At 38.7% G+C, this 27,715-nt stretch overlaps 1 protein-coding gene and 1 non-coding gene across 2 annotated transcripts; one reads left to right on the forward strand and one right to left on the reverse strand.

Moving 5' to 3' along the window:
* Positions 1-1,526: 1,526 nt before the first annotated feature.
* On the forward strand, positions 1,527-26,255 carry LOC122666825 (homeobox protein LUMINIDEPENDENS-like). Its single transcript, XM_043862905.1, has 13 exons — positions 1,527-1,841; positions 15,062-15,089; positions 15,543-15,673; positions 16,115-16,464; positions 16,551-16,644; positions 16,734-16,827; positions 18,168-18,297; positions 18,373-18,424; positions 18,507-18,547; positions 18,645-18,733; positions 21,064-21,498; positions 23,825-24,399; positions 25,230-26,255. Exons 1-13 carry the CDS (start codon positions 1,659-1,661, stop codon positions 26,094-26,096), a joined length of 3,069 nt encoding a protein of 1,022 aa, XP_043718840.1. The 5' UTR covers positions 1,527-1,658; the 3' UTR covers positions 26,097-26,255.
* Positions 26,256-26,469: 214 nt separating this feature from the next.
* TRNAA-UGC lies at positions 26,470-26,542 on the reverse strand. The gene has a single exon. It is a non-coding gene; the product is annotated as a tRNA-Ala (tRNA).
* Positions 26,543-27,715: the final 1,173 nt, after the last annotated feature.

The raw sequence follows: 27,715 nt of genomic DNA on the forward strand, positions 1-27,715 counted from the left end.
TGGTGAACGAGATCTTTCTCCGTTCGGCAGTGGAGGAGGGGGTATGGGAATCCCCTGTAAGAGACTGCGCTGCATCTCCAACATCTGCTCCGTCTTGTCATCCCAGCGGGCCTGCATTGCGTCGAAGTGTTCCACCGCTACGTAGTGGGGTGGGTCCCCCGGGAGCCTTGGCTGAGACTCCTCCTGACGCAGCAGCTCTTGATCTTCTGGGATAAGATTTTCACCTTCTTGCCGGGAAGCAGTCGGAAGTGCTAAGGCTCCTCCCTGACCAGCGGCAGAAGGTCCTGCAGGAGGAATAGCCGCGGCGGTGGCTGCGGATCGAGTGATCCTTGACTGGTTTCTTGTGTTGGTCATAGTGGAATCTTCGTAGGTCTTTGTTCTCGATTCCCACAGACGGCGCCAAATATTGTGCAAAGATTTCTATCGAAGAGAAATCTACCGACGGCACAACGGATATGCTAGTGTAGAAACTAGATGGAATTGGGAATAACGGAGATGAGATAGAGGAATAACGTACTCTCTTTATTGATCATTGAATACTGTCTAATGAGTCCCCTTACATGAGGATCTAGCCCTTAATTTATAGTAATGGATGCGATCTTGGGCGATCCTTCCTGTTTCAGTAGTTTCCTTTTCTGGGTGCACGGGTTTAGGAAAACTCCCATTCTGATTGAGACCCCCCTCCCACAAATCTCGGGACCTCCGCGATTCTTAATGCAAGTGGGACCTTCTCTTGGTGGTTACGTAACTGTCGTAGTGGGCCTAGCTTCATAACCATCATGTGCGTGGGATTCTCCAGGCACGCCTATAACTTCCTTGACTTTGCGAATCCTGGGGAGACCACGTGTACAGTAAGGATTTGAAGTACAAATTATGGCGTATCAACTGGAAATTTGTGTTTCTACCCAAAACGAAAAAAGACTGAAAATCTGAACTTCACATGGTTCGTTAATTTTTGTTTAAACATATCATCAACAATGATTTTACATGTTACTAAATATTAAAAATAACATCTGAATTTTTCGCCTAAATTTGATTTTTGTAAACGAATAATTCTCGAATCCGAATCCAAATCCAAATTTTATTTTATCCGATTTTTTTACCCTTTTTTTGATCAAATCCCTAAATCTATCACACGCATTATTCTGAATAATTCTTCGAATAATCCTCGAATCCGAATTTATTAACTATGGGTGTAACCTGAGTCACATAATCCTCGAATCCGAATTTACTAACTATGGGTGTAACCTGAGTCACCAACGGTCAGTGGAACAGAGTAAGTTCAATAACGGTCACTGCGCGCTTAATGTGTACTGCAGCACTGGCTCCGAACGCCACGTGGGAGTTAGGGATATTTTGGTAAATCAGCGCTACATATAAGTTTTCAAATTTCAATACCATGCTTGGAGCTTTCCGTCCGTGGGGATGGATTGAGCGTTCGCGGCACCTGCCCCGAGTCTCTTTCTCTCTCTTCTGTGAGGTTGCGTGTTTGCAAGCAGAGTTAGCAAACCCTAAGCTTTTCAAAACCGTCTTCCCGAACTTTGGCTTTGAAGTTTTCATTCAGTTTCAATATTCCATTCGAGCCCAAATGCTTGAAATCTTATATTGTTTCTCTCGATCTGTGATATTGGACGGCGAAAAGTGTACAACTCCGGTCGATGATGGAGGTGTCGAAGGAGAATCCAGCGGGTGCTTTTGTAGACTTCGGGAGTTCTGCGGAGTCTTTTCAGAAATTGTTAGCATCTCAGACAGAACTTTTTCACATCCAGGTCGATCTACTTCAGAAGATTGTTGTAACGCAATGCAAACTCACTGGTGTAAATCCTCTGTCTCAAGAAATGGTACGACTCTTTTTATTTCCCTCTTGATTAGGGTCTTGGACTTTATAAAAAAGTAGAAGGGGACAAAAAGGGTAACATTGATGAAACATTGGGTGGTAATCAAATTGTTGTGTATGTATGCGTTGTGTTTTCCTGAAATGCAGTTTCTTGTGCCATCTTCTGAATTCATCTGTATTCGTTAGGTAACTTACGCTGGTAAGTCTCGTATCTGTAACCACGATTTAGCAGTCTGGTTGTGACCTCGATAGCATTTATGGTCAATTAGTTTTGTTGAATGTTCTCATTCTTGCTCATTGAATCTATAGGCCAGGCCTTAACATCTATTAGAGGTGAATTCAAAAAATTACGAGTTGTGCTGGATGAAATAGTGAAATTTGTTTAATTTGATCTTTTAAATTTGGTGCCATGGAGTGTTGCTGGCAGGAGGACTCCACCAGTGTTTTGCTGTCGGTCCCAAGCCCAGATAAAGGAGGAGGCTTGGTGCATCAGGTCGACAGCTGTCATAAAAAAAGCCAAACTCTTTTTGCATGGATCCTAGAACCTTATATTTCGACCTTATGCTAGGGTGTCCCCCCACTATACTTTGACCCAGGTGTAGTGAGTAGAGAGCAAGGGTTAGCTAGGGTGTCTCTTGTAACCAACAGGTGCCTGAATACGGTGATAAGTAGGCAAGGGTTTTCGAAACATGGATGAGTGCGGTTAAAGGAGCTAGTCCAAAAGTGTAGGATTAGATTAGCATCTTAGAACATAGGATTTTTAACGGGTAAGAATCTAGAATTTATAGATGTTATGAGGAGTAGAAGGATTACCATAGCTTGTATTAAAAAGACTAGGTGGAAGGTTAAAAAAGTGAAAGAGTTGGACGACTTTAAAACTTTGGTATAAGGGGGATAAAAGTAATAGAAGTGGAATGGGCATAGTAGTGGATAAAGATTTAAAAAATGATTTTGTGGATGTTAAAAGATTTGGTGATAGGATTATATCTAACAAGCTTATGTTGGAGAAAGAGGTTGTCAATATAATTACCACTCAAGTAGAATTGGATGAAAATAGTAAGAAACAATTTTGGAAACACTTGGATGAATTAGTGCAAGTTTTTAATCAAGGAGAAAAGATAATTAGGGTGGAAATCGACATGGATATGTTGGAATTGATCGTAGAGGCTATGAAACATGGAGGATATAGTTTTGGAGAGAGGAATGGAGGGGACTTCAGTTTTAGATTTTTCCATTTGATTTATCCATAGTAAACACATACTTTGAAAAGAGAGAGGATCATTTAGTTACCTTCAAAGTGGGGATCATAGTAGCCAAATAGATTTCTTTTTAACTAGAAAGACTGATAGGTTTTTATGTAAGGATTGTAAGGTTATACTAGGGGAGAGCGTAACCACAGAACATAGATTAGTGGTCATGGATATGTGTCTCATAACATTGAATCGTAAGAAAGTTGGGATTATTTGCCCTAGGATAAGGTGGTGTAGCTTAAGAGGAGAAAACTTGAAATCACTTATTGTTAAATCGGTTAAACAAGGAAGGTTAGACTTTGATGGAAACACTAATACGATGTGGTACAAGATGACTACTTATATTAAGAAGGTTGTTAAAGATGTCATTGGCGAATCGAAAGGAAAACGTCATTTGTCTAGGGTGACTTGGTGGTTGGATGGTGAGGTTCAAGTAACCATTAATGTTAAGAAAGCTAGTTTTAACTTTTAAGGCATGGTAAATAACTAAAAATGTAGAGGATTTAAAAAGGTATAAGTTTGCTAGAAATGAAGCTAAGAAGATTGTGGGAAAAGCAAGGGCGAAGAAATCTGAGGATCTTTATAACAATTTAATCACATAAGAAGGGGAAAAAGCTAGATAAGATAACCAAAATGAGGGAAAGGAAGAGTAGAGATTTTGACTATGTTAGATGCATTAAAAATGAAGATGATAAAACTATTTCTACTGCTTTATAAGGGATGAAGACAGTAAGGAGAGATGGAAAAACTATTTCTACTGCTTTATATATGAAGACATTTCGAGTAATAGTGTCCCGGAAGGTTGCATTACCCATCAAAACACCACATATCGTAGATATATATGAAAAATTAAGGTGCCTAAAGTAAAAGAAGCTTTAAGGAGGATGTAAGTAGGCAAGGAGCCAAGTCTAGATAGGGTTCTAATAAAAGTTTGGAAGAGCTTAGGAATCTGTGGTTTATCTTAGCTAACCAAGTTGCTTAATAAGATTTTGAGCACAAAGAAAATGCTAGATGAAGGGAGGAGAAGCATTATGGTTTCGATTTATAAAAGTGGAGGTGATATCCAGAGTTGTAATAACTTTAGAGGCATAAATCTAATGAGCCATACTATGAAATTATGGGAGAGAGTTATTGAAACTCACCTGAGACAAGAAACTATTATTACAAATAACCAATTTGGTTTTATGCCAGGAAGATCAACGACAGAAGGTATTTATTTAGGAAACTCATGGAAAGATATAGAGAATGTAAGAAGGATCCCTATATGGTCTTTATTGACCTAGAAATAGCTTATGACAGAGTCCCTAGAGAGTTAATTTGACAAGTATTAGAGAAGAGAGGTGTTTCAAATAAATGTGTGGACATAGACACATAGTTATAGATTTGTATAATGGTGTGGTAACTAGTGTAAGAACTGTGAGGGGGGGGGGTGGGCACTGTAATGCCCCAGATTTCTGAAAGCCTAAAAGTGTTAATGATTAATTAATTATCTATAACAGGGGTATTTTTGTAATTTACACATCAGGGTATTTACGTAAGCTTCACACCTCAGGGGCAATTCTGCTAATTTTTAAATATTCTTTTTTTATACCATTATGTGCAGAATCTAAATCTTAATTATTAACCTAATGCTGAATGTCATAGTTATATTTATGAATTAAAGAGTGCCTTATTTCTTTATTTAAATTTGTTTTGCGGATTTAATAATCAAATGGGCATCTAGCTTGGTGGTTGAGTTACTAATTAATTAAGAGGTCTTGGGTTCAACTCTTAAGGGTGGACATTATAGTTAAATTCTTTTTTATTTATTTCAGCCTTAGGCTGTGGACTCCACCCTACCAAACAAACCGTGAGAAGGGAAGAAATTTCAAAATTGTGAAAGAAGGAAAGAATAAAGGGGAATTTCTAGAATCGTGGACTACAAAGGGAAGAGGGAAAAGAGAGAGAGTTTGAAATCGAGAGGGAGTGTGAGTGGGGTGTGCATGAGGTATAAAGAAAGAGGAGAAGGAAATTAGAAACGTGAGAAAGAGGAGGGAGAAAAACCGAGAGAGAGAGAGAGAGAGAGAGAGAGAGAAGAAAAAGAAGAAAATAAGAAGGGGGAGGGGAAACAGCAAACCGAGAAGAAGAAGAAGAAGAAGAAGAAGAAGAAGAAGAAGAAAAAGGAGAAGGAGAAGGGAAAAGAGGGAATACCTGTCAGTTGATGCTACTGTGGCACTCTTTTCGGGGATTTGATCTGGCTATTAATTGCCATTACCGCCTTGCAAGTAAGCATCCAACCTGTTTCTCATATTGGATTTCTACCCATTGTTCATGTTTCCCGTATGGTTTCTTATTGAATTCTTACCCATTATCCTCTTGATTTTCCTATATGTTTTGTCCTATTGTAATACCTAAAAGGAAGAGATCAACCATTGATCAATTTCTGATTTGTGTTCTTCGAATTTACTGAAAACCCTAAATTCTATCTATAATTTCTTGATATGTTTTCGATCTCCAATTGACCTTTTTAATCTGTGATTCATATAAATCTTGATGATTTATACTCTATTACAATGTCAATATGATTCTTGATGATTAGTGGGATCAAATCTTGAGTTATTTTCAGTTCTTGAATAGGTCTCTCCCTGATTTCTGCATAATCAGATCTGACCTCAAAACCCAAATCGGTAGTTCGTTTCCACCCTGTTCTCAGATCTGAAACGGAAATCGATGTAATTAGTCTGATTTCTATTGGTTCTTGTGATGATATTCATAATTTTGGCTGGTTCTAACCCTATCTCAGCCCTATGGTATTCTTTTTATCCGATGTTTATTATAATTACAAAAGCTCCAGAATCAGGGATCGATTTTCCTATTTCAGATTTTTCTTAATCATCTTCTTGTTATGCCTTGGTTTTGGGCTACACTCTGTCGAGTAACCTACAGTACATGAGATTTGGTGCCTAGTTAGTCTTATTGGTACCTAGTCCTATTGGGGGAGCTTGTAGATGCACGTGCTGGGAGTTTATTTAGATGATCTAAGAGGGGATTTTGTTTTGAGAAAATAATGTCCTGGTTTGGTGCTTAGATTAGGGTATTAACGGAGGACAAATTGTATTTTGCAGGCTTGTGACTATTTTTGAGTATTTAGAATTCAAAGAGTTGAAGTAGGAGACTTGCAGACTGAGGTAAGTGGATTATAGTATGATTACAATATAGGTGAGTGGTTTAGTTGTGTGACGTGATGTGTGATATGCCTGTAACGTCGAGATGTGTTGACATGTGCATATGGAATTGTGTTTATGTGTGTGCCATATGATATAAGAGATAATTGGAGGTTGGAGACGAATATTTTTGTATAATGTATATTGGGATGTTGATTGTTACTTGGAGATTTCACTTGTGTTTTATGTGTGTTATACGATTATAGGAGATGATTGAAAGTGGGAGATGAATATTGTTGTATAATTTATATTGTGATGTTGATCATTACTTGGAGATTTTACCTATGTTTTCTTTTCACATGTTTGTTTTATTTGGAGAGTGATTTTGAAAGGTGAAATAAAGGAGATTTTGAGGGTAAATAGGCTGTACTGGACTAGCACCAGAGAGGTTGTTTATTCCGTGGAGCAGCGGAAATGTACCCACTGTACACATGAGTTGTCTGTGGGATATGATATTAATAGGAGACAATTGGAGATAATTGGAGACAAATGGAGATAATTGGAGATGGGCCATGTTCCTCTCTCGTGTTATGGGCAGTAGCAGCCTGCTTCCCCCAATGCCGGCTAAAGAATGATAAAAAGAAGATGATTTTGTTTTAAAAAGGATAGTTTTTTATTGAAAGTGTTATGTGATAAAAAGGAGATGATTTTGTTTTAAAAGGATAGTGTTTTATTGAAAGTGTTAGATGATAAAAGAGATGATTTTGTTTAAAATGGATAGTGTTTTATTGAAAATGTTATTTCTGAAAAACTAAAAATATTTGTTCTTACTATTGATTTTGTCTGATATTTGTCCTATGTTGTACTTTTACTATATTCTGTCTTGCTGGGCTGTTTGGCTCATCCCATTTTTACGTCACAGAGGATTGAGACGAAGGTATGCTTTTGGCGGAGAGTTCAAGGGTGACTTGAAGATATATTTTATCACTCACTCTTTTATCTCTTTTGATGGATGTAATAGAGAGCTATTTGAGAGGTAAACTCTGATGGTTTGGAAGTTTAGGATTTTAAATTTGGACAAACTTTAGACTGCCACCAGTAGGAGTTTTATGGGATTTAAGGCTATTGTTTGAACATTTTGTGTTTAAGATTTGAATTTGATGATTTGTTTTGAATGATTCCGCATGATTTTGTCGATCATTTGATCAGTGCCCGTGAGGGCTGTACCTTTACCTGTATCTGGGTTCGGGTCGTTACAGGCACGGTAGTGAATTCCCAATTACAATTATATTACATCAAGGATCAATTTTAATCCTATATTTGTTTGCGTTTATCATAGAAGAACTAACCAGAGACATTCAAGATTAGGTCCCTAGGTGTATGCCTTTTGTTGATGATATTGTTTTGGTGGATGAGAGAAAATTGGAGATTAATGCCAAGTTGGAATTATGGAGATCAAAAGATTTTAAGATAAATAGAAACGAAAACGGAGTATATGGTGTGTAACTTTAGTTACAATAGGACGGGTAATGAGGTGAAAATTGATGAGAAGGAGATTCCACAAAGTGATTGTTTTAGGTATATGGGCTCAATCATAAATAAAGGAGAAATAGAGGATGATTTCAATTAGGATGGATGAAATGGAGTGGTGCGTCCGAAGTATTATGTGATTGGCGTATTCTTTTAAAATTCAAAGGAAAATTTTATAGGACAACCATATGACCAGTGATGATGTATGGTGTGGAATGTTGGGCAGCTAAGAAACATCATATAGATATTCTCAATGTAGCTAAGATGAGGATGTTGAGATGGATGTGGTTAAACTAGGAAGGATAAAATAAGGAATGAACAAATTAGAACTGATTTGTAGTAGCTCTGATACATGATAAACTGCGAGCATAGTTCAAGAACTCGTCTCGAGTATAGTTTTCGACCTGGCCAAAGAGCGAGTTAGGGTTTTTTTTTTTTTTTTTGGGAACTCGATGGCTGGTTTCGGTGGGTTTTAGACCTAGTTTGGTCATGAAAGTTGGTATACAACCTATTTTGGGCCATTTAAAAACAATGGCACTATCAGATTTTGAAAAATCAAAGTCCAAATAGGAGTTTCACTTAGTGGGAAACCAAGATAGACACTTATGTCAGGAACCAGGACAAACACTTATTTATGCTTAATATCATTTAAGTAAATGTTTTGTATTTAGTTAAGATATTATTTATAATTAAGCAAATACCCCCTATTTGAATCCAATAAAAATAGTTAAAAATTCAAATTTCAAAAGGATAAAAAGTTAACCCCCACTTCAAGAACAAAAGCTGAATTTTTGATGGTAGGTGTAATTTTCAACTTTCTAATGTTGGGGTTTTTTTTAAATCTAAAAATTCCATAAATCTTAATATGGTAAAACATTGTTAACAACCAAAAGTGCGGTAAAATATTCATTTGTTTTGATGCCCAAAAAAATATTTTCATTCAGAGCGATTTTGAGAGCATTTCGTGCACACCAAATTAAGTTTGATCAGTACATAACTCCTTCAATATACACCAAATTTAAGCAATCTTGGATTTGTTGGAAAGCTTTGTTTTGATTGCTGATCTTGAGTTATTCTCTATTTAAGTAAGTGAAATACAAATACAAAAGCATTTACTTAAATGATATTAGGCATAAACAAGTGTCTGTATACCATGGTTTGCATAAATTGGTGTTTGTATACCAAGATTTCCCACTGAGATGACCAAAACCACTGAGATCTCGCTTCTCGCTCGAGATCTGGCACTCATGTAATGGTGTTTGGGTCGACCCAACCGAGATCTTGGCCGAGATGAGGTAAAAAGAGATTTCGCCCTTCGTCTTGTCTCGAGGTCTTGATTCTTGAAAAAGCGAGATCTCATGAGATTTAGTTCCATGGCTGCAAGAAAGTTGTTTGAGGTGGCATGATCATGTACTGTTGGATTATATGGGCCAGAATACCGTGGGGGGGTATTCTGGACCTTTTTTACTGTTTTATTTTTATCTCTATTATGTGGGTTTAGTCCCACATTGCTCACATGTAATTTTGTCTTTTATTTTTACTAATATAAGTACAGGCTTGGGGGTGATCATTAATCATCCAAGCATTCTCTCATATTCTATTTTGTTAACATGGTATCAGAGCTTATGGCAACCATACTACTACTCAGAAGGAGTTGTCAGTTACCAAATACTATGCTGTCCTCAAGAGCTTATGGCAACAATTGGATCACCATGCTCGATTTGAGCCCTCTACATCTGACGACATTACTGCCTATTCCAAGTATGTAAATCAGTTTCGGGTTTATGATTTTTTGGCTGGTCTTAGTGCTGAATATGATCCAATTCGAGTGCAAGTTCTTGGTCGGATTCCTTTCCCCACATTGGAGCAGGCCTTTTCTTATATTCACATTGAAGAGACACGTTGGGCTGCTATGATGTTGACTCCTACAGTTGAGAGATCAGCCCTACATGCAGCTGGTTCCAACTCTTCTACTACTACTAAGAGTAGTGCTTCTGTTGTTGCTGCTCCTGCACGTGAGCCAATCAAGTGTGATCATTGCAACAAACCCTATCATACTAAGGCTCAGTGCTGGAAATTACATGGGAAGGCCACTGATTTTGAGACCAAACGTGGTTGTGGTAAACCTAATGGCAAGGCTAATTACATTGAAAGTGTAACTACAGCCTCTACTACTGAACCGGTTTTCTCCCAGGAAGAATTTCAGGCTCTTAGGCGTATGTTACAGACTTAAGCTGCCTCTACTACATCTGCTGCCAGTTATTCTACACCATCAGGTTCTCATTTTGCCCGTTCAGGTATTCCCTTTGCTGATCATTGTGCATCGGTTGTCTCCACTCCATGGATCATCGACTCCGATACCACTGATCTCATGACAGGTTCTTCTAGCGTTTTTCATACCTATTCCCTTACTTCTGGAAGGGATAAGGTTAAAATAGCTGATGGGTCTCTCTCATCTATTTTCGGGAAAAGATCCATTAGTTGTTCCCCTTCTCTTACCTTGTCTTCTGTGTTGCATATTCCCAATTTCACTACTAACCTTCTATCTGTTAGTAGTATTACAAAAAATCTGAATTGTAAAGTGACCTTTTTTCCTCCTGATTGTGTCTTTCAGGATCCGGACACGGGGAAGACGATTGGATCGGGTAAGGTGCATGGTGGATTGTACCTGCTAGATGGTGACCCACTTGTTACACAGGCTTTACCTTCTCAGCTATGTCAGCCTGCATCATTCTCCTCTAAAGTACACAAATGGCATTCTCGACTAGGACACCCCCCTTAAGAACTTTATCACATTTATTTCCAGCATTAATAAAAAATTGTAATAAGGAAGATTTTTTTTGTGAGCCTTGTGTCTTGGCCAAACAGACACGTTCAAACTATCCTATTTCTAATAAAGGGTCTTCTTCCTTATTTCAATTGGTTCATACTGATGTGTGGGGTCCTAGTCGAAAAGCTTCTCTCCCTGGTCATAGGTGGTATGTCACTTTTATGGATTGTTATTCCTGATTCACTTGGGTCTACCTGATGCACACAAAAAATGAGGTTTTTTCCTGTTTTCAGCATTTTCACACGATGGTTTAGACCCAATTTAATACCACTCTCAAAGTCTTGAGAAGTGACAATGGGACAGAGTATATGGAAGGTTAGTTCCAAAGATACATTGCTGCCCATGGGATTTTACATCAGACCAGCTGTGTTGATGCTCCAGCCCATAATGGTGTGGCTGAAAGAAAAAACCGCCATCTCTTGGAGGTGGCCAGAGCACTTATGTTTGCTCGACATGTTCCTTCCTTTTATTGGGGAGATGCTGTCCTCACTGTGGCCTATTTGATTAATAGGCTGCCCAGTCGGGTTCTTGACTCCAAGGCCCTTGTCAAGCTCTTACTTGGCTCTTCTTCTTTTATTGTTCCTCTTAAGGTGTTTGGCTGTGTTTGCTATGCCAGGGATACTAGGTGCCCTGGTAAACTTGAACCCCCTAGTCTCCGTTGCATTTTTTTAGAGTACTCTACCACCCAAAAGGGGTACAAGTGCTATTATTCTCCTACCAGACGTACATTGGTCAGTATGGATGTTGTTTTTAATGAGATTGTGTCTTATTAGTTGTCCCCACCTCTTCAGGGGGAGAGTGTTGGTGAAGATGTGTTGACCATAGAACCTCCCTTACAGTCTGTCTACAATGAGTTTGTCCCTATTCCTCCTACTCCTAGTCCTCCCTCTGCTTCAGGGGGAGAGGTCCCTATACAAGAGGAGACCATCCCAGATGATGTTGTTGACATTCTTACTCAAGGGGAGCAGACTCCTGTCCAGAAAACCATTAGTGAATTTCAGAGGAGGATTAATGAATCGAATGTGCAGACTTATACTAGGAAACATAAACAGCTTCAATCAACTATTGCACCAGTACCCATCCAATTGTCGAACCTGGTTCCAGAACCTACCTCTCCACCTGGTAATGCTTGGTCTCCTGATTTACCTATTGCTATTCGCAAGGGTGTTAGGGCTTGCACTAAGCATCCTATATCCCATGTTGTTTCTCATGACTCCCTTTCTCCATCTTTTCGTGCTTTTGTTTCTTCTCTTTCTTCTGTTCGTATTCCTAACAATTGGCAGGAAGCTCTATCAGATGGAAAGTGGAAGGCAGCAATGATGGAAGAAATGGAAGCCCTGAAAAAAAAATAGGATATGGGAGCTTGTGATTCTTCCACCTGGGAAGAGAATTGCTGGATGTAAGTGGGTGGTTGTAGTGAAACAGAAGGTGGATGGCACTGTGGATAGGTATAAGGCACGACTCGTGGCAAAGGGATTCACCTAGACATATGGCATTGATTACCAAGAGACCTTTGCCCCTATTGCAAAGCTGAATACTGTTTGGGTTTTGCTATCCTGTGCAGTCAATCTTGGATGGGAATTGCAACAGTTGGATGTGAAGAATGCTTTCCTCAATGGAGAACTGGATGAGGTGTATATGGACATTCCACCAGGGTTCTCTTGTGACAAAAACCAAGGTAAGGTATGTAAATTGAAGCGTGCACTTTATGGGCTGAAGCAGTCACCTCGAGCATGGTTTGGCCGGTTTCACAAGGCCATGGTTTCTGTAGGCTATAAGCAGAGTAATGCTGATCACACTCTCTTTATAAAGAGGGTTGGTGAAAAACTCATTGTTCTTATATTCTATATTGATGACATAGTGGCCACTGGCAATGATGGTGATGAGATCAGCCGGTTGAAGTCCTTTCTTGGCTAGGAGTTTGAGATTAAAGATCTAGGAAAGCTACGTTACTTTCTTGGGATTGAGGTTGCTAGATCTTCTAAAGGTAGTTTTCTCTTCCAAAGGAAGTATGTCCTAGATTTATTGGCTGAAACTGGTTTGCTAGGATGTCACCCTTCAGATACTCCTATGGATGCTACTGTTTGTCTCAAGGAAAAAGAGGGTGAACTTGTTGATAAAGGCCGGTACCAAAGACTAGTGGGGAAGTTGATTTATCTCTCACACACACATCCGGATATTGCTGTTGCTGTGAGTGCTGTGAGTTAGTTTATGCATGATCCCTACTCTTCTCATATGGAGGTTGTTTTTCGTATCCTTCACTACCTGAAGTCAGCTCCTGGAAAGGGCATTCTCCTGTCTCCTCATGGTCACCTACGGATAGAGGCATACACTGATGCTGATTGGGCTGGTTCTACAGATCGCAAGTCTATCTTTGGGTATTGTTCTTTTGTAGGTGGCAATCTTGTCACTTGGTGTAGCAAGAAGCAGAATGTGGTTGCTCGTTCTAGTGCTGAAGCAGAATTTTGTGCTATGGCACAAGGCATATGTGAGTTACTTTGGCTCAAAGGCTTGCTACAAGACTTTGGGATTCCTATTCGTCTTCCTATGATGTTGTACTGTGACAACAAAGCTGCAATCAGTATTGCACATGGCCCGGTACAGCATGATCGCACTAAGCATGTTGAAGTAGATAGGCATTTCATCAAGGAGAAATTGGTAGAAGGGCTGATTTGTGTTCCCTTTGTGAAGTCTGCTGATCAGCTTGCTGATATTTTCACCAAGGTATTATCCGGAAAACTATTTCATCCTAATCTAGTCAAGTTGGGCATGATTGACATATTTGCTCTAACTTGAGGGGGAATGTTGGATTATATGGGCCAGAATACCGTGGGGGGTATTTTGGACCTTTTTTACTATTTTATTTTTATCTCTATTATGTGGGTTTAGTCCCACATTGCTCACATGTAATTCTGTCTTTTATTCTCATTAATATAAATACAGGCGTAGGGGTGATCATTAATCATCCAAGCATTCTCTCATATTCTGTTTTGTTAACATGTACAACGGAGGCCTTTAGATTCTCTAGTACAGAGGAGTGATTTGATTCAGATTGAAGAAGCTAAAAGAGCCAGGGATAGACCTAAAATGACTCTAGGAGATGTGAGGAAAGACATGCATAGCTTAGGCCATGTAACAACTAACAAGTATGGCTTTAAATAGAGCCAAGGTTTAAAATTTCGTTTCGTTTCGTTTCGGTGTTTCTGTCTGACAGAAATTTCCGAGATACCGATTTCGTCAAAATATGGTATTTTTTCTATGAGCTTTGCTTGGCCATTTGTAGGTGTAAAATGCCAAAATGATCGAAATAATCGAAATTTCCGAAAAGAAATGACTGAGATTACCGAGATTTCCAAAATTTCCGACCGAAAATTTTGAAATATTGCATTTTTCAATTCGAACTTGTGTTTCGTTTCGACTTGACCGAAATACTCGAAATATTTGAGATTTCGACCGAGACGAAACGAGTTTTTGAACTATGAATAGAGCTGATTGGAGGGTAAGGATACATGTAGCCAACCCCATTTAGTTGGGATAAGGCTGAGTTGAGTTGAGGAGTGTTGCTGGCAAGAGGAAGATCTTCCTGGGTAATCCTTTCCTCCAGCTTCTGTGGGGGAGGACGAGGAACGAAATGCTGAGATTTTTAAGGGAAATATTTGCTTATTAAAGCTATTTATTAAGTTTCAAAAAGTAGTTGGTGAAACAAGTGAACATAATTTTTCAGCAAAACCTAATTTTATCCAATTTGAATGGTTTTTCTGATGTGCAAGTGAAACGTTACATAATCAATGGACCGGCCTTCAACTTTCCATTCTAAAATAAAATAAAACTAAATTATATTGCTAAGATGTCCTACAAAACCCTAATGCTAATTTCCCTTAGAAAATTTTCCATTCATTGAAGCCAGCAAGGTATTATTGTTTGACAAGGTGAAATTACGGTTTAAGATGGAAGGCACTAGAAGAGTTTAATGAACATGAAGGAATTTTATATGCTGTGAGGCTAAGATAAGTTGGAAACATGATGAGGTTTTCTACTTTTCTCCATGGCCGTTAACAGAAGTACATGTACAGAGGGCCGTGGGCCAAGGGACTTTCAGGTTTGATGTCTTAGGCTTAATTGAGAAAAAGAAGTAACATTCCTTTTGGTGGGGCTGGCCATAGTGGGTGGGTACTATCCCACCCATCTCCTTTACTTGCAGTTGTGTTCACACATCCAGAGTGGATGACTCGATGCTGAAGTGGTTAAACAGACCACAATCTCAGAGGTTTACTGTATTTCTTGGATTATTAAATGTGGTCGTAAGGGTTTCTTTTTAAATAGTAGAAGGTTAAAAACCTTCCAACATGTTTTCCCCTTTCATTCATGATGAAGTTTTTATGATTTATTAGCTTGTACTTGCATTTTATTTTATGGCTTTATTTCCCTTTTTCATACTGAATCTAATTCATTTTTTTTTTAAATTGCACAGGCAGCTGGTTCACTGTCAATTAAAATTGGTGAGTTATGGAGCATATCTGGTTCTTGTTTATGACAATACCATGTAGTTTTAATGGTTTGTTCTTCTTAATTTCTCATCTCTCTTAGTGCTTTTAACATTTCGATTGAATCAACTTGAAATTTCTGTAGTTGTTGATGTGCCATGTGCTGATTTGGAGTAAATAACTTAACCTATAAATATTCTTTGGCGATTGTCTGTGGTGATATAATTGTCTGTGTGACCTTACTTGTGTATCTTGGTTAGAAATATCCTTTTTTTTGGATGGTAATTGTTGAAACATCCTTGTTTTCCAACAATATAGTTATACTAGGAACTGCCTTGTGTCTTTTGTGCTGTATCTTGTGCATCTATATTTCATATGCAACTAGCTAGTATCATATTATTTGATTATTTGATTCTGCAACCTATGTATTGGAGTTACCATTTAATTATAATATTACTTCCTTTGTAGGGAAAAGACCAAGGGATTTGCTAAACCCTAAAGCAGTAAAATATATGCAATCAGTCTTCTCCATTAAAGATACGATTAGCAAGAAGGAGTGTCGTGAGATCAGCGCTCTTTGTGGTGTTACTGTTACACAGGTTGTGACTTTCTCACATTGAGTTCTATCTAATGCATGGCCTCTAATCTTTTCCACCCTTATTCTGTAGTGCTTGTCTAATAAAGTGATCTTTTGTGTCTGATTTAGCCTTCAATGCAAAGTGATAATCTTGCTATTCTTAATTCTAGCGCAAGTATCTGAGCTTGTTGACTTTATGGGCACCATATTAGTGTCTCTTATTTCAATTTTTCCCCATGAAATTGCCATTGACTATCCATCCATTTAATTTACATGATCTCTTGTTGAAAGATAAAACATGACTTGGTATTCGAGTTCAAAACACCTCTTCAACTGGGAAGTTATTTCCAAAGTTTGCAAATCTAATAAGAAGATACTTACAAGCTTCTTTTCTTTTTTGGGGGGTTGGGGTGGGTGGGTGTTAGATTACTTCAAGTTAAATCTGTATTGTTTTGGCGTGCAGGTTCGAGAATTCTTTGCTGGTCAGCGTTCAAGAGTGAGAAAGCTTGTCCGATTGTCAAAGGAGAAGGTGGTTAGGTCTAATGCATCCAAGGCTTCCCAGGATGGATGCTCAATTGGCTCTGATCCTGCCATGTCTATTGATCAAGTGCCTTTAAATTCTGTGGACTATAAGACTGTTGAAGAAGTCCCCTCTTGCTCATTGCAGGAGGAAGCTCTACCTGACATAGACAACTCAGATAAAACTTTCCTTGAGAATATTTTCAATTTGATGAGGAAAGAGGAAACATTCTCTGGGCAGGTGAAGCTGATGGAGTGGATCCTGCAGATAGAAAATTCTTCAGTTTTATATTGGTACTCACCATTGAACTTTCTATGACCAGGGAAGATAATAATATATTGAGGGTTCACAGTGTAACCTAGCCATTTTCTATTTCCAGGTTTTTAACTAAAGGTGGTCTGATGATTGTAATGACATGGTTGAGCCAAGCAGCTTTGGAGGAACAGACAACTGTTCTCGTTGTCATATTTAAGGTGTTTAGCAATATTTATTCTGCGTGGTATCAGTTCTGTAATTTTTATCTAATGTATCCTCATAATGTATTGTAATGGTTATTTTGTAGGTCCTTTGTCATCTGCCACTACATAAAGCTTTGCCTGTTCATATGTCTGCCATATTGCAAACTGTTAACAGATTGCGGTTTTATAGGACATCAGGTGTGGCTTTGTTGCAATTTTTATCTTCTCGCTTTCTCTCTTTTCTCCTCCCTCTCTCATTCTATATGTGGATATGTATGTATCATCTCTTTATGTTTGTCTTTTTGTTTAGGTTGTAATTGATCCCTCTAAATTTTCATTGCTAAATATTAAGCCTAAATGCTGAACTATTGACCCTACTTTTTTGGATGGTTATTGCCTAGGCTTGAATTGGTACTATTGTCAGCTTATTGTTCATATAGCTTAATATCTTCAAAAAGCTACGGCTGTTTGTGAATTTGGGTTGTAATACAGTTGTTTATTTTATTCTTTTGGGTTTGGGGGTGTAGCTTTATGGTTCTATATTTTAGCATTTTACAAGTGAATTTATTAGTATCTAATATTTTTTGTTTTATTTAATCTCCGAAAAATGTCAACTATACTGATGAATTAAACTGCCTGAATTTAACTTGTTTTACAGCTGAACTATATAGTTAAGGCAATGCCTAGGTGCCGCCTAGGCAACAAGGCGAGCCTTGACAACCAACTCGACTAGTTGCCTTAAATGTCAAGGCACCTAGATCTAAAGATAGAGTCTTGGGCCCTCCATTTGTTATAAATCAAACGCATTTCTTGTTTCTACCTAACTTTTTATAGTATCAATCTTAAACCCTTGTGTTCTATTTTTAACTTTATAATTCAGCATCATATATTTATGAGTAGACACATAACTGGAATATGGAATGGCCTATGAAATATGGCGCCTGCTTGGTGCCTTGGCCATGCGCCGTGGGGGCTGGTCATCGCCTTGGTGCCATGACAACCATGTGAGCAATTAGTAGACCACTTTAGCCGTGCAACCTTTAGTTAGCTATGAAGTTTCAACGGAAGGAATATGGTTTCTTGTTCTTTACCCCTTTGTTTGTGAAAAGTAGGGTGAAATATTTTGTTAAAGGAAAAATAGAAGCATATGGCAGTTGAAACCTTGTTTGGCTGATGAGTTTGGATATTGGGGGAGGAAACTGGAATGTCCTAAAGTTTCATAGGGCATTAAAAATTGTCTAGTGTGTGTATCCAAGGATTGCTAGTCATGGTTTATTCACAAGGAAAAAGAAAAAGAATAGGTATTGGTTTTGAAAATATCAGTTTAATTCATTCTTAAAGAAAAAGAATAGGTCTTGGTTTTGAAAATATCAGTTTAATTCATTCTTTTTGAGACTTCCTACTTGGTGTACTCGTGAAAATATCTTACATAAAACAGACAATTCCTTTCTGTGCTAGTTACATTAAATCCTTCCCCTGCTCTTTTCTAAATTCTGCGCTTGACCTTTTGAAACTCATTTATCTGATTTGGAGATCAGACATATCAAACAGGGCAAGAGTTCTGTTAACAAAATGGAGCAAACTATTTGTGAGAAGCCAAGCTTTGAAGAAGCCCACTTCTATGAAATCGCCCAATGCTACACAGAAAGAGATAATCCAGAAGCAGAGGCATGCTTTTATCCTTTGTGCTTGAAGTCACATTTTCCTATCAATTTTTCATAATCAAACTTATGTCATCTGCAGGATGGGTGAAATTCTCTGTGATGAATCTTGGCAGTCAAAAGTTGATATTCCTGTAAGGCTTTGTGGCAATCAAATAGTTCCTTTAGGCAACCATTAAATGTCATGGAAGTTTATTTTCTTCTCGGCTTTTGCAGGAGATTCTTGCTCTCACTTTTGAGGGTTCAGAGGATTCCAGGCAAGAACCTTTTGCCACTAAGATTGAGCTCATGTTGGATTTGTGCTTAAGAGTATTTTCATGATTGTTGAGGTATTTAATTTAATTTTTTGTTCAGGAAATCAGAACCTCCGCGGACACTGAAACTGCTCCCTGCTTCTGCCGATGTTCCGAACAGAAGACACATTCGAAGTGTCTTTTCACCCCGTATCCTTAACTTGTGTTTTTCCCACCACACATTCCATTTTAACAATAAGTTCCATTTGTTTCCTGGTAAAAGCCATATAAAAGGAAAAATTTCAGGTAAAATCCTTTATTTATCCTTATTTTACTTGATAACTTTTCTTCTACATTGTTTTTACCTGGAAATAAGTGAAAATTGCAGTAACCCTGTTTAGAGGAGAACTAGAGTATGCAGAAGTAGCAAATTGGCTGGTCAAGGTTCGCAGCCAACCAACAAATCAGCATAGTTAGTAGCAAATTTTTTTTTTTTGGGGAAAAAGAACGCTAACCGGTTGCGTGGTTAGCATGGCTCCTGTGCCTGGACACAAATCAATGTCTTGTGCTAAAAGACTGTTCAGCCCCAAGTGAAATCTAAAATCGCATCCAAACCAATGTTTCTGTGCTCACTTTTGTTGGTGGCTACTGTGCTGGTGCAAGGGCTACATGACCGGTTAGCGTTTTCTTTCCCTTTTTTTCTATAGCCTAGTTAGTAACATTTCTTATGACATACTTAAACAACACGTACAAAACCACCACAAAGCCTATGGATGTATTCTAATCTATTGGTGAGCCATTATGGAACTCATACATCTGGAAGTTCAATAATAACGAGGCTATTCTTCTATAACTGGGTTGCCAAAGCACCTTGATCTCCAAAAACTAATTCGAGGTTTATTGCTTTGCTTCTACTTATCTACTGGCATTAAATTACCATCGAAGTTTAACATTCTCAGTACAAGGAAATTGAAAAAATCGACGAGTTAATATTGTAACTGGCTTTTAGGCAGCCTCAGCAAGTTAAAATTGAATTTTTGGTTAACTTATCGTTTATATTTCTCCCTAAGGTTGACAAAGATTAGGTTTGCATAACTCCTGTGGGATTGCAACAAAACCTACACTGATACTTTTAAACCTTGTAGTACCACTTCTTAGGTCATGGGTAGATATTGCTTTTCTGATCAGTGAGAAATTCAATTTCGAGATAAGAACTTGTATATCATTTGAGATTACTAAAATCTACTCAAAAAAAAAGGAAAAAAAAAAATTACGAACTGCGACATTATTACACTTAATTGATAACCTTCTGATGAAATGGGCGAAGTTCTGCTTATTTAGTAAAGTAAATTTTCTCTGGGAAAAAATCCTTCACTTGAACCTGCGGCATGAGGAACCCCTTTGTAGGATCTAAAAATTGAGTACAAGGGTCCAGAATCCAGATCACCAAGAGGAGGATTGGTAGTAAACTAAGCCCACGTGGTTGCATACGTTTTCTTCTCTTCTTATGATGCTTTCAACAATTAGACGGCTGAGCATGCATGTAATAGTATCTTATGCCTCTGCAACAATGATCTGCTTTACGTGTCAGCCGTGTCTTTGAAGCTGATGGAATTGAGAATAGGGGGCACTATTTCCTCTCTCAACCTGGGTTGATTGAAATTAGATCCACTGTCTGATTGCTGCTACTGACATTAGATTATGTTTGCTGCTGCTGCTGGCTGTTTATCTATGCCCCCACTTAGCTTTGCATTGTGACCTTTTATTATTATCTCAAGCCTTGACCACGAAGCCAAATCCCAAAATCATTTAAACTTGTTGGTCTAAATGAAAAACAACTGTGTATATGTCCTGGTCATATGTGTATATGTCCTGGTCATTTGGACGATATCAACTACAATGTGAGGATTCTTTTATATTTAAACTAAAGCTAATGGAATGCATTATTACAGATATGGGACATTTTATTTTTTAAACCTCTCATATACCAAAGGGGTGTTGTGCAACCCGTCATTGTTTATGCCTTTTCTTGTGAAATGAAGTTACAAGTTCAGAAGAACGTAGGTGCATTTGAACTCTTTATGCTAAGAGAGAATGGAGGGAGTCGACCCAGGGTACTATTAAACATGAACTTTGACTTGAAATATTTTGTGGGTGTCAAGTATTGCTGTGCGAAAATGGATAGGTAACTGTAAACAGCAGTAATGGGAACCCAGTGATGTCACAGCAGAATATGGTGGGAAGCTGACAGGGTTTTAGCAATCTGTATTGGCTGATCTGTATCGGTGTCAATTGTGACCGATACATATTTGACGATATGGTATAGATGTGGGTTTTTTAATGAAAAAAATGGTGTTTTGATTCAGTATCAGACCGATATAGATTGATACAACCGACCTATATCAGTATTGATGTCGGTTTTGCCAATGACCGATACCGTAAACTAAATCCATGGATGCTAAGGATCAACATGTGCTCAAAACAAATAAGCATTAATTGTTTCCAAAATTTTTGGTATTAATTTCCTTAGCTAGTTCCAGAAACCAAGGAACGCAGAAAAGTTCTGTTTGTTGAACAGCCAGGGCAGAAAACAGGCGGCAGAAGTCCACAGGTCGGAAGGGCATTGCCTTTGATGCAAGGGCGTCCAATGTCAGCGGATGATATACAGAAAGCCAAATTGCGTGCACATTTCATGCAGATTAAGTATGGCAAGATTGGTTCATCTTCTAGTGATGACCACAAACGGAAGATGGAAGATCCAATGAAACCTTCTGCTTCTTGGAGTAGCAATTTGCCTTCATCATCAAAAACACTTGTTAGGCTCAATGAGGAAAATGCTAATTCAGGTGTACTTCCCTCAACAATTTCTCCCAGCAAATTGGTAGATACTATTGAACCGAAGTCAAGCTTGGACCACCAGGAATCCTCACAAGAGAAGTTTAGGCGGGATCAAACCTCATGGCAGATGCCTCCAGGTACTTTCTTTTACTTGTCAAATGATTTATACTGTTGGATGGAGTGGATATTCATTTTAGGAAAGTCTCCGGTACTGGAGAAAAGCAATTTCAAGTACTGAATGGTAGTTGGTTACATACCCTTTAAGGGAACTTCAAAGGTGGGCTAATGTGTTAAGTAATTTCAAGTACTGAATGGTAGTCGGTTACATACCCTTTAAGGGAACTTCAAAGATGGGTTAATGTGTTAAGCAATTTCAATGACCCAATTTATTTTATTTTTGTGAATAGTGATTTAACATACAATATTTTTTTTAATTTATAAATAATGGGTTAATGTGTTGATTTCTGTCAACTAACCATGCTGATCAGGTGTGTTAATATTGGGCCTTGTGACTGACATTCAATATGCGGTCTTGATTGTACTACATTCTGTACTAAGTTGTTGAACATCCAAAGAAAGTAATGATCATCCCTTGAGTTCAAGTTTAAGTTTAAATAAACCTACTTGACTCTCTTATTCTGGTCTACTTTGTTGATGAACATCAAATGAAAGCAACGATCAGCCCTGATTGTCAATTTTATTTTTAAACAAACCTGCTTAACTCTCTCATTATGGTCAGTTTTGGTATCAAGATTTTTTAAGTGGCAGCTACTGAATGCGGCTGGACCCTTTCATGTTGGATAGTGGATGAAGTATGATCTTTGCCTGTAACCTGGTTTGCGCTAATAATCAAAAGATTAAAGATTGGAATACTCTCCATAAAGGAAATATTCCTTAACTGTCTGTTTGGACAGTAAAAATTGAGACTTTTGGTGGTTTATGCTTACTAGCTATCAATTTAAGATCAAATCCACCATTAGTTGTCTGTTTGAACTCACACTGTGCAAATAAATCCCAATTCTTAATTAGAATTCTAATCACAGTTTTGGATGGAGGTTTGAGTTCCTTTTGCCCTGGGAATCAAATTCGAAAGATTGGAAAACTAACCCCGAATGATTCCTGATTTGCTCCACTTGATCTACTGTAAACCAAGTATTTGACTGCAGGTTGTATTCTTGGGATCCAAACAGATGATAAAATATAAGGGAAGTAGTTTTCTGACCAGGAGTGTAGACTACACCACCACTCCCATGTGTCTATCTCTCTCCTCCTCAATACAAGGGGGCAGAGATGTCTTTTCAAATGAAGAGGAGAGAGATAGACTCATGGGAGTGCTGGCATAGGCCACACTCCCGGACAGAGAACTTTCTCCCAAAATATAAATAGTTGGTATTACAGAATAATGTTGTCTAGTTTCAGATAAAAGTAGAACAATATTTTGCTTTCAGATCTTCTGTTGAAGTCCAGATGATCATCTGGTGGGTTAACCAGGAATTGAAGAATCTTCTTACAAAGGGGTACCTATACCAATACATGGGCAATGAATTGTCTTACTAGCACTGTTTATTTTTCAGTACCTTTCTAATGAGTCTAGTATCTCTTACAAGAGTGCTCATTGCATTTGACTGGTTCTGCTGTCTCCTTTAAAGATGACCTGATTCCTGCCATTGGTTTTTTCATTGTTTTCTGAACATATAAGTTCGAATGGAGTCTGATTGCCCCATAACAGCTCTGCTTGATGAGACCCTTTGTTGAAATGGTGACTAGGTGGTCTCCCTTTATCAACATTGCAGGTCCAACAATTTTAAATGCCACTAGTTAAGGAACTTAACTACTTGAATCATTTGACTGATGAATAAATGGGGAATGCTCCTGAGCAGCAGTTAGATGATCATTAAATGTAAAAACACACATTTTCATGCAAGCATTTCGTTTGATATGGCTAGATCCTTCCTTCAAGTGAGATCAATTCTCTTTAGTAAATCACGTGACTGATGCAATGCAGACATGGGTTCAAAACCTGGATTTACACCTAATGTACTGACATTGATCTGCTTCCGTATCCAAAAACAATTAAAAGCTAAAAAAATGAAAAGAAAAAAAATAGAAGATAAAATTGATTTAAGTTTGTGGAGTTTAGATGGAGGTGCATTTTTTTGCTTCTGTTTGGTTGTGACTCAATCTATTGGCCCATGTTCTATTATAGACCCTTTTGATTTGGATGTGCAACTAAAGCAAATTAAATAAGGGAGTCTGTGTGTAGTGAGGTCAAATTTTCTGAAGCTGAATATATTAATCGGTTAGGGTAGCAATTTTATCCCGTTTTAGTGTTTTCCTCTTGTTTTTTAGTTTCGTTTATATGATCTCTTAATAGATTTCTGATTTTTTTTTTGGTCTAAAGTAGAATTTCAGATCATACTCTTGACAATTTCAGTATTTTGTACCCCATTTGTCTCTCTGCAGAGATGAGGATCAACAGTATGTGGAGGATTGGCACAGGAGAGAGGAGCAAAGAAGTTGAAGTTCAGATTGAGCGGATAAGACGGGAGAAGGAAACCTTTTACCACAGTAATCAGGAAATTCCACCTAATCCCAAGGAACCATGGGACCTAGAGATCGACTATGATGACACCTTGACCCCAGAAATACCAACTGAACAGCCACCAGATGCCGATGTTGCAGCATCATTGGCTTCCCCTATTGATAAAGGAAAAACCTCAGATACTTCTCCAGCCACTGCAACCACAACCAGTAAGGAATATTGCCCCCCTGCGGCCGCAACAAGTAATGAGTGTGCTCCTGAACCGGATCTTGAGTTGCTTGCTGTGCTACTGAGTAACCCACAACTGGTTTTTGCCTTGACTTCTGGCCAAGGTGATAGCTTATCTAGTGCAGAGACAGTGAGGCTTCTCGATATGATCAAGGCTAGTGGGATTGGTTTACCCGGGATTTTAAGTGGGATGGGTGGAAAGGCTGAGGAGAAGGTCGAAGTGACTACTTCTCTTCCATCACCAACTCCTGGATCAGATCACATAATGGTGTGTAACTTAGTTCTTACATTTGTATTCTGTTGGTTATATCCGAAGGACATATTGGTTAACATTAATCTAACAGGAATATGGACTTGCAACAAGAAACTCTATGACATGTTTAACCCTCCCATCTCAATTTTCATTCCATGGACTTCTATAAGTGATTACTGTGAATTAGCTGAAGCTACGAGGAACTTTACTAGTATAGGTTTTCACTGGTTTGATGTTCCCTTTTTGTGTACAACTCTGTAGGTCTTTTGTTTTTCTATATATATACCTTTGATCAAAAAAAAAAACACTATACTGCCACACCTGCAAGGGATTGTATCCACAATCGGTCATTAGTTTGGAAAAATTCTCCCAACCTTGTCTGACGGTTAAGGTAGACTTTTGTGTTGCAGACTATCCATTTGGGGACACTGATTAAAAGAGCACCCTTTTGGATCTCTGCAACTAGAATTCTGTCCTCTTGGCTCATAAGGACAATGGATCTTGTGCTCTTTCAACTAATTATAACCTGCCAACCAATGGGTTTCTCATGGTGGATCTTCCATGTTGCCAACACATTACTATCACTCTTAATGCTTAACCACTGGACTTGAGGGCTTGAGGCACTCTCTCATGGCTATTCAAAAGATAAAAAGAAAAGGGTGGGTGGTGTTGCAAAATGGTTGTGTTCAGTTGTTGGATTTTTGTTAATCATCACCTGCAAGTATGGCATATCTGTCCCCACAAATCTGATTAACGTTTGTAGGTTAATAGGCATCGTTATACTCTATTTTTTGGGTTAAATCCTCCATGTTCCCTCTTTTGATTGAAATTTCTTAATTTTGCAGAGTGGATGGAGATCTGAAGTAGGTAAAGATCGTTTCTCACATCCTGTTTCAGCAGCTTATAATGACACAGCGGTGACTTCCTCCATTCCTTCCATGGGAAAGCTCCCCCTTGGTGGTTCAGTGCAGCACCAAGTTCCAAGCCAAAAGTTTTCATCACCGCACATACCAACCATTATGCCCCAACAGCTTCAAGCAGCATTTGGTGCTGTGTTGCCCGAGAGACAACTACCCTCATCAACTCCATTTCTAAGCCAACAATCTCCCACAATTTACCCCTTACAACAGACTCCTACCAGTGAAGCTATCTTACCTGTGAAGCAGTTCTTACTTCCCAGTTCAGCCCAACAGCAACCAGAATCAAGAGGGCTTGGGCAAATGCACAATCTGAAGGCTGCAACTGTATCAATTGGATTGAAACCCACGAAGGAGAGGCCACCCGCTACTGCCTTGCATCCTTCATCAGCTTCGTTGCGGCCTCAACCAAGGCCACACCCGCCTCTGTTACCAGACCCTCCGCTCATTCAGCCACTGCACACCACATGGCCACCCAATGCAGTCGGCCCTGGGAGACAGGCTTCTGTGTCTGCTCCCCAGAATGTTAGGCAGTTTGCTGCATCAAGTAACCATTTCCAAGCTAACCAAAACAATTACAATGTATATTCACGGGGAATTGTGGGTGAGCCAGAGCTAGAGACTTGGAGTCCAGAGGATAGCCCAGTGAGGCCCCCATTGTATCAATCTGGATGGGGCTTTCATGAACCCAGAAGTGATTATGGCTGGAATATTAGACCTGATCGGTCAAGGCAGCATAACTCTGGGTATCGGGACCGTAGACATGGTAGAAGATGGCGAGAACAAAGGCACTGAGTCTCTGTATATTACTTACTGGCAATGGCCATGACTGCCAATTTGATCATCTAATGACAAGCATAGAAACTGTGTATAGGTCCAAAATTTGATTCAAATGGGCAGTTAGGGGGAAATATTCCTAGATTCAAAATTGAATTTGTTGATTAATTGAATGTTGAAGCAGTGAGATTTACCATTCAAAAAAACAAGGGAAGTCCTTTTCTTATTCTATCCTTTCAATAGTTTTTGTGAGGACCAGAGAAATGGGAGTGTTGAAATGCACATAGCATGTAATATATAAACAAATTTGGGCGTTGTTTGTTAATGCCTTAATGGTACAAAAATATCATAAAAAGGTGATGCTCAATGGGTTAACAACAAAGGGTATTGTTGGAGATGCAGGGGATCGAACCCTGTACCTCTCGCATGCAAAGCGAGCGCTCTACCATTTGAGCTACATCCCCGTTTGATTACATTTTCTGCAATATCAATTTTATTGAAATTTAATAGCAACAGATCGTTGCATCACCATGTAACCTCTGCACCAGTGTGGGGGGGGGGGGGGGCAATGAGAGCGTGTGTGGAAACATTACCAGGGGCTGGATTTTCTCTTTTCATGAGGGGTGGGGTGGTCATTTTCCCCCCATTGTATCTGGACTCACGACCACATTGTCTTTGCAGATTCTATATCCCTAATAAATATTAGGACCAAGTTTTCGTTCTCTTAAAGTTAAAAGAGAATCTCTTAATCCACGGGATCTGACACTTTGTTATTGGATTCTAATTTCGATCGTGGTTCAAGGTTTCAGTCTTAGATCAGTGAAATCACTCAGATCAGATCGGTATGGACTAGGAGTGATCACGATTCTTGGTCAATTCGATATTGATCTAGTGATACAACCAAAAGGTAAAAAGGTAATAAAAATAAATTTTTATTAAAAAGCGAAGGGCAAATCCGTTCGATCTAGCTCAATTCAGGGTGATTCGATTCGGTATCGGACGAGACTGACCTGATTCAATTTTCGACTACTAAAGCCTTGATTCCATTAATTCATAGGATGATCTGTTGGAATATTTCATCGGGTCATTTGACGACTTGGTTCTATACCAATCTAATGACAACTCTAGCAGCTAGAAACCACTATGGGATCTTTTGAGACCACTAGTTCTTGAATTATTTTTTGGTAGAAACTAATTCTTGCATTTAAAACACCATGAAACTTGAATTCTGCAATCCCGAAACATTAAATCTGTTATATGCATGGGAAGTTATGTATGGGAGTAGAACATTATTGTAAGAGGTTATATGAGTTAGTCTTGTCGTACCAAAAAAAATATATATAAGTTAGTCTTACATGGGTTAGCTTTGTGAGTTACAAGTAGTTAGTCTATGGGTGATGGACGTGTAGGTGTCTTGTGTAATGGAACGATGAGGTGTGAGTGCAATTATGTAACTAAGAGTCATGGGTGTAGTTGTAACTAAGTTGTAATCATATGGGATACCTACTTATATGGGCTCTTATGAATGAGAAAGAGACGAATAATTATCCTAATTTTTCTCTTTGGAGAAGGAGGCAAGTTTGCTCACGAGCTTGGATCAGGTTCTCGTATGAGGACCGTCCTTGGGAGCTAGATCC

Source organism: Telopea speciosissima, chromosome 7, assembly GCF_018873765.1.
Source record: "Telopea speciosissima isolate NSW1024214 ecotype Mountain lineage chromosome 7, Tspe_v1, whole genome shotgun sequence".
Classification (NCBI taxonomy): Eukaryota; Viridiplantae; Streptophyta; class Magnoliopsida; order Proteales; family Proteaceae; genus Telopea; species Telopea speciosissima.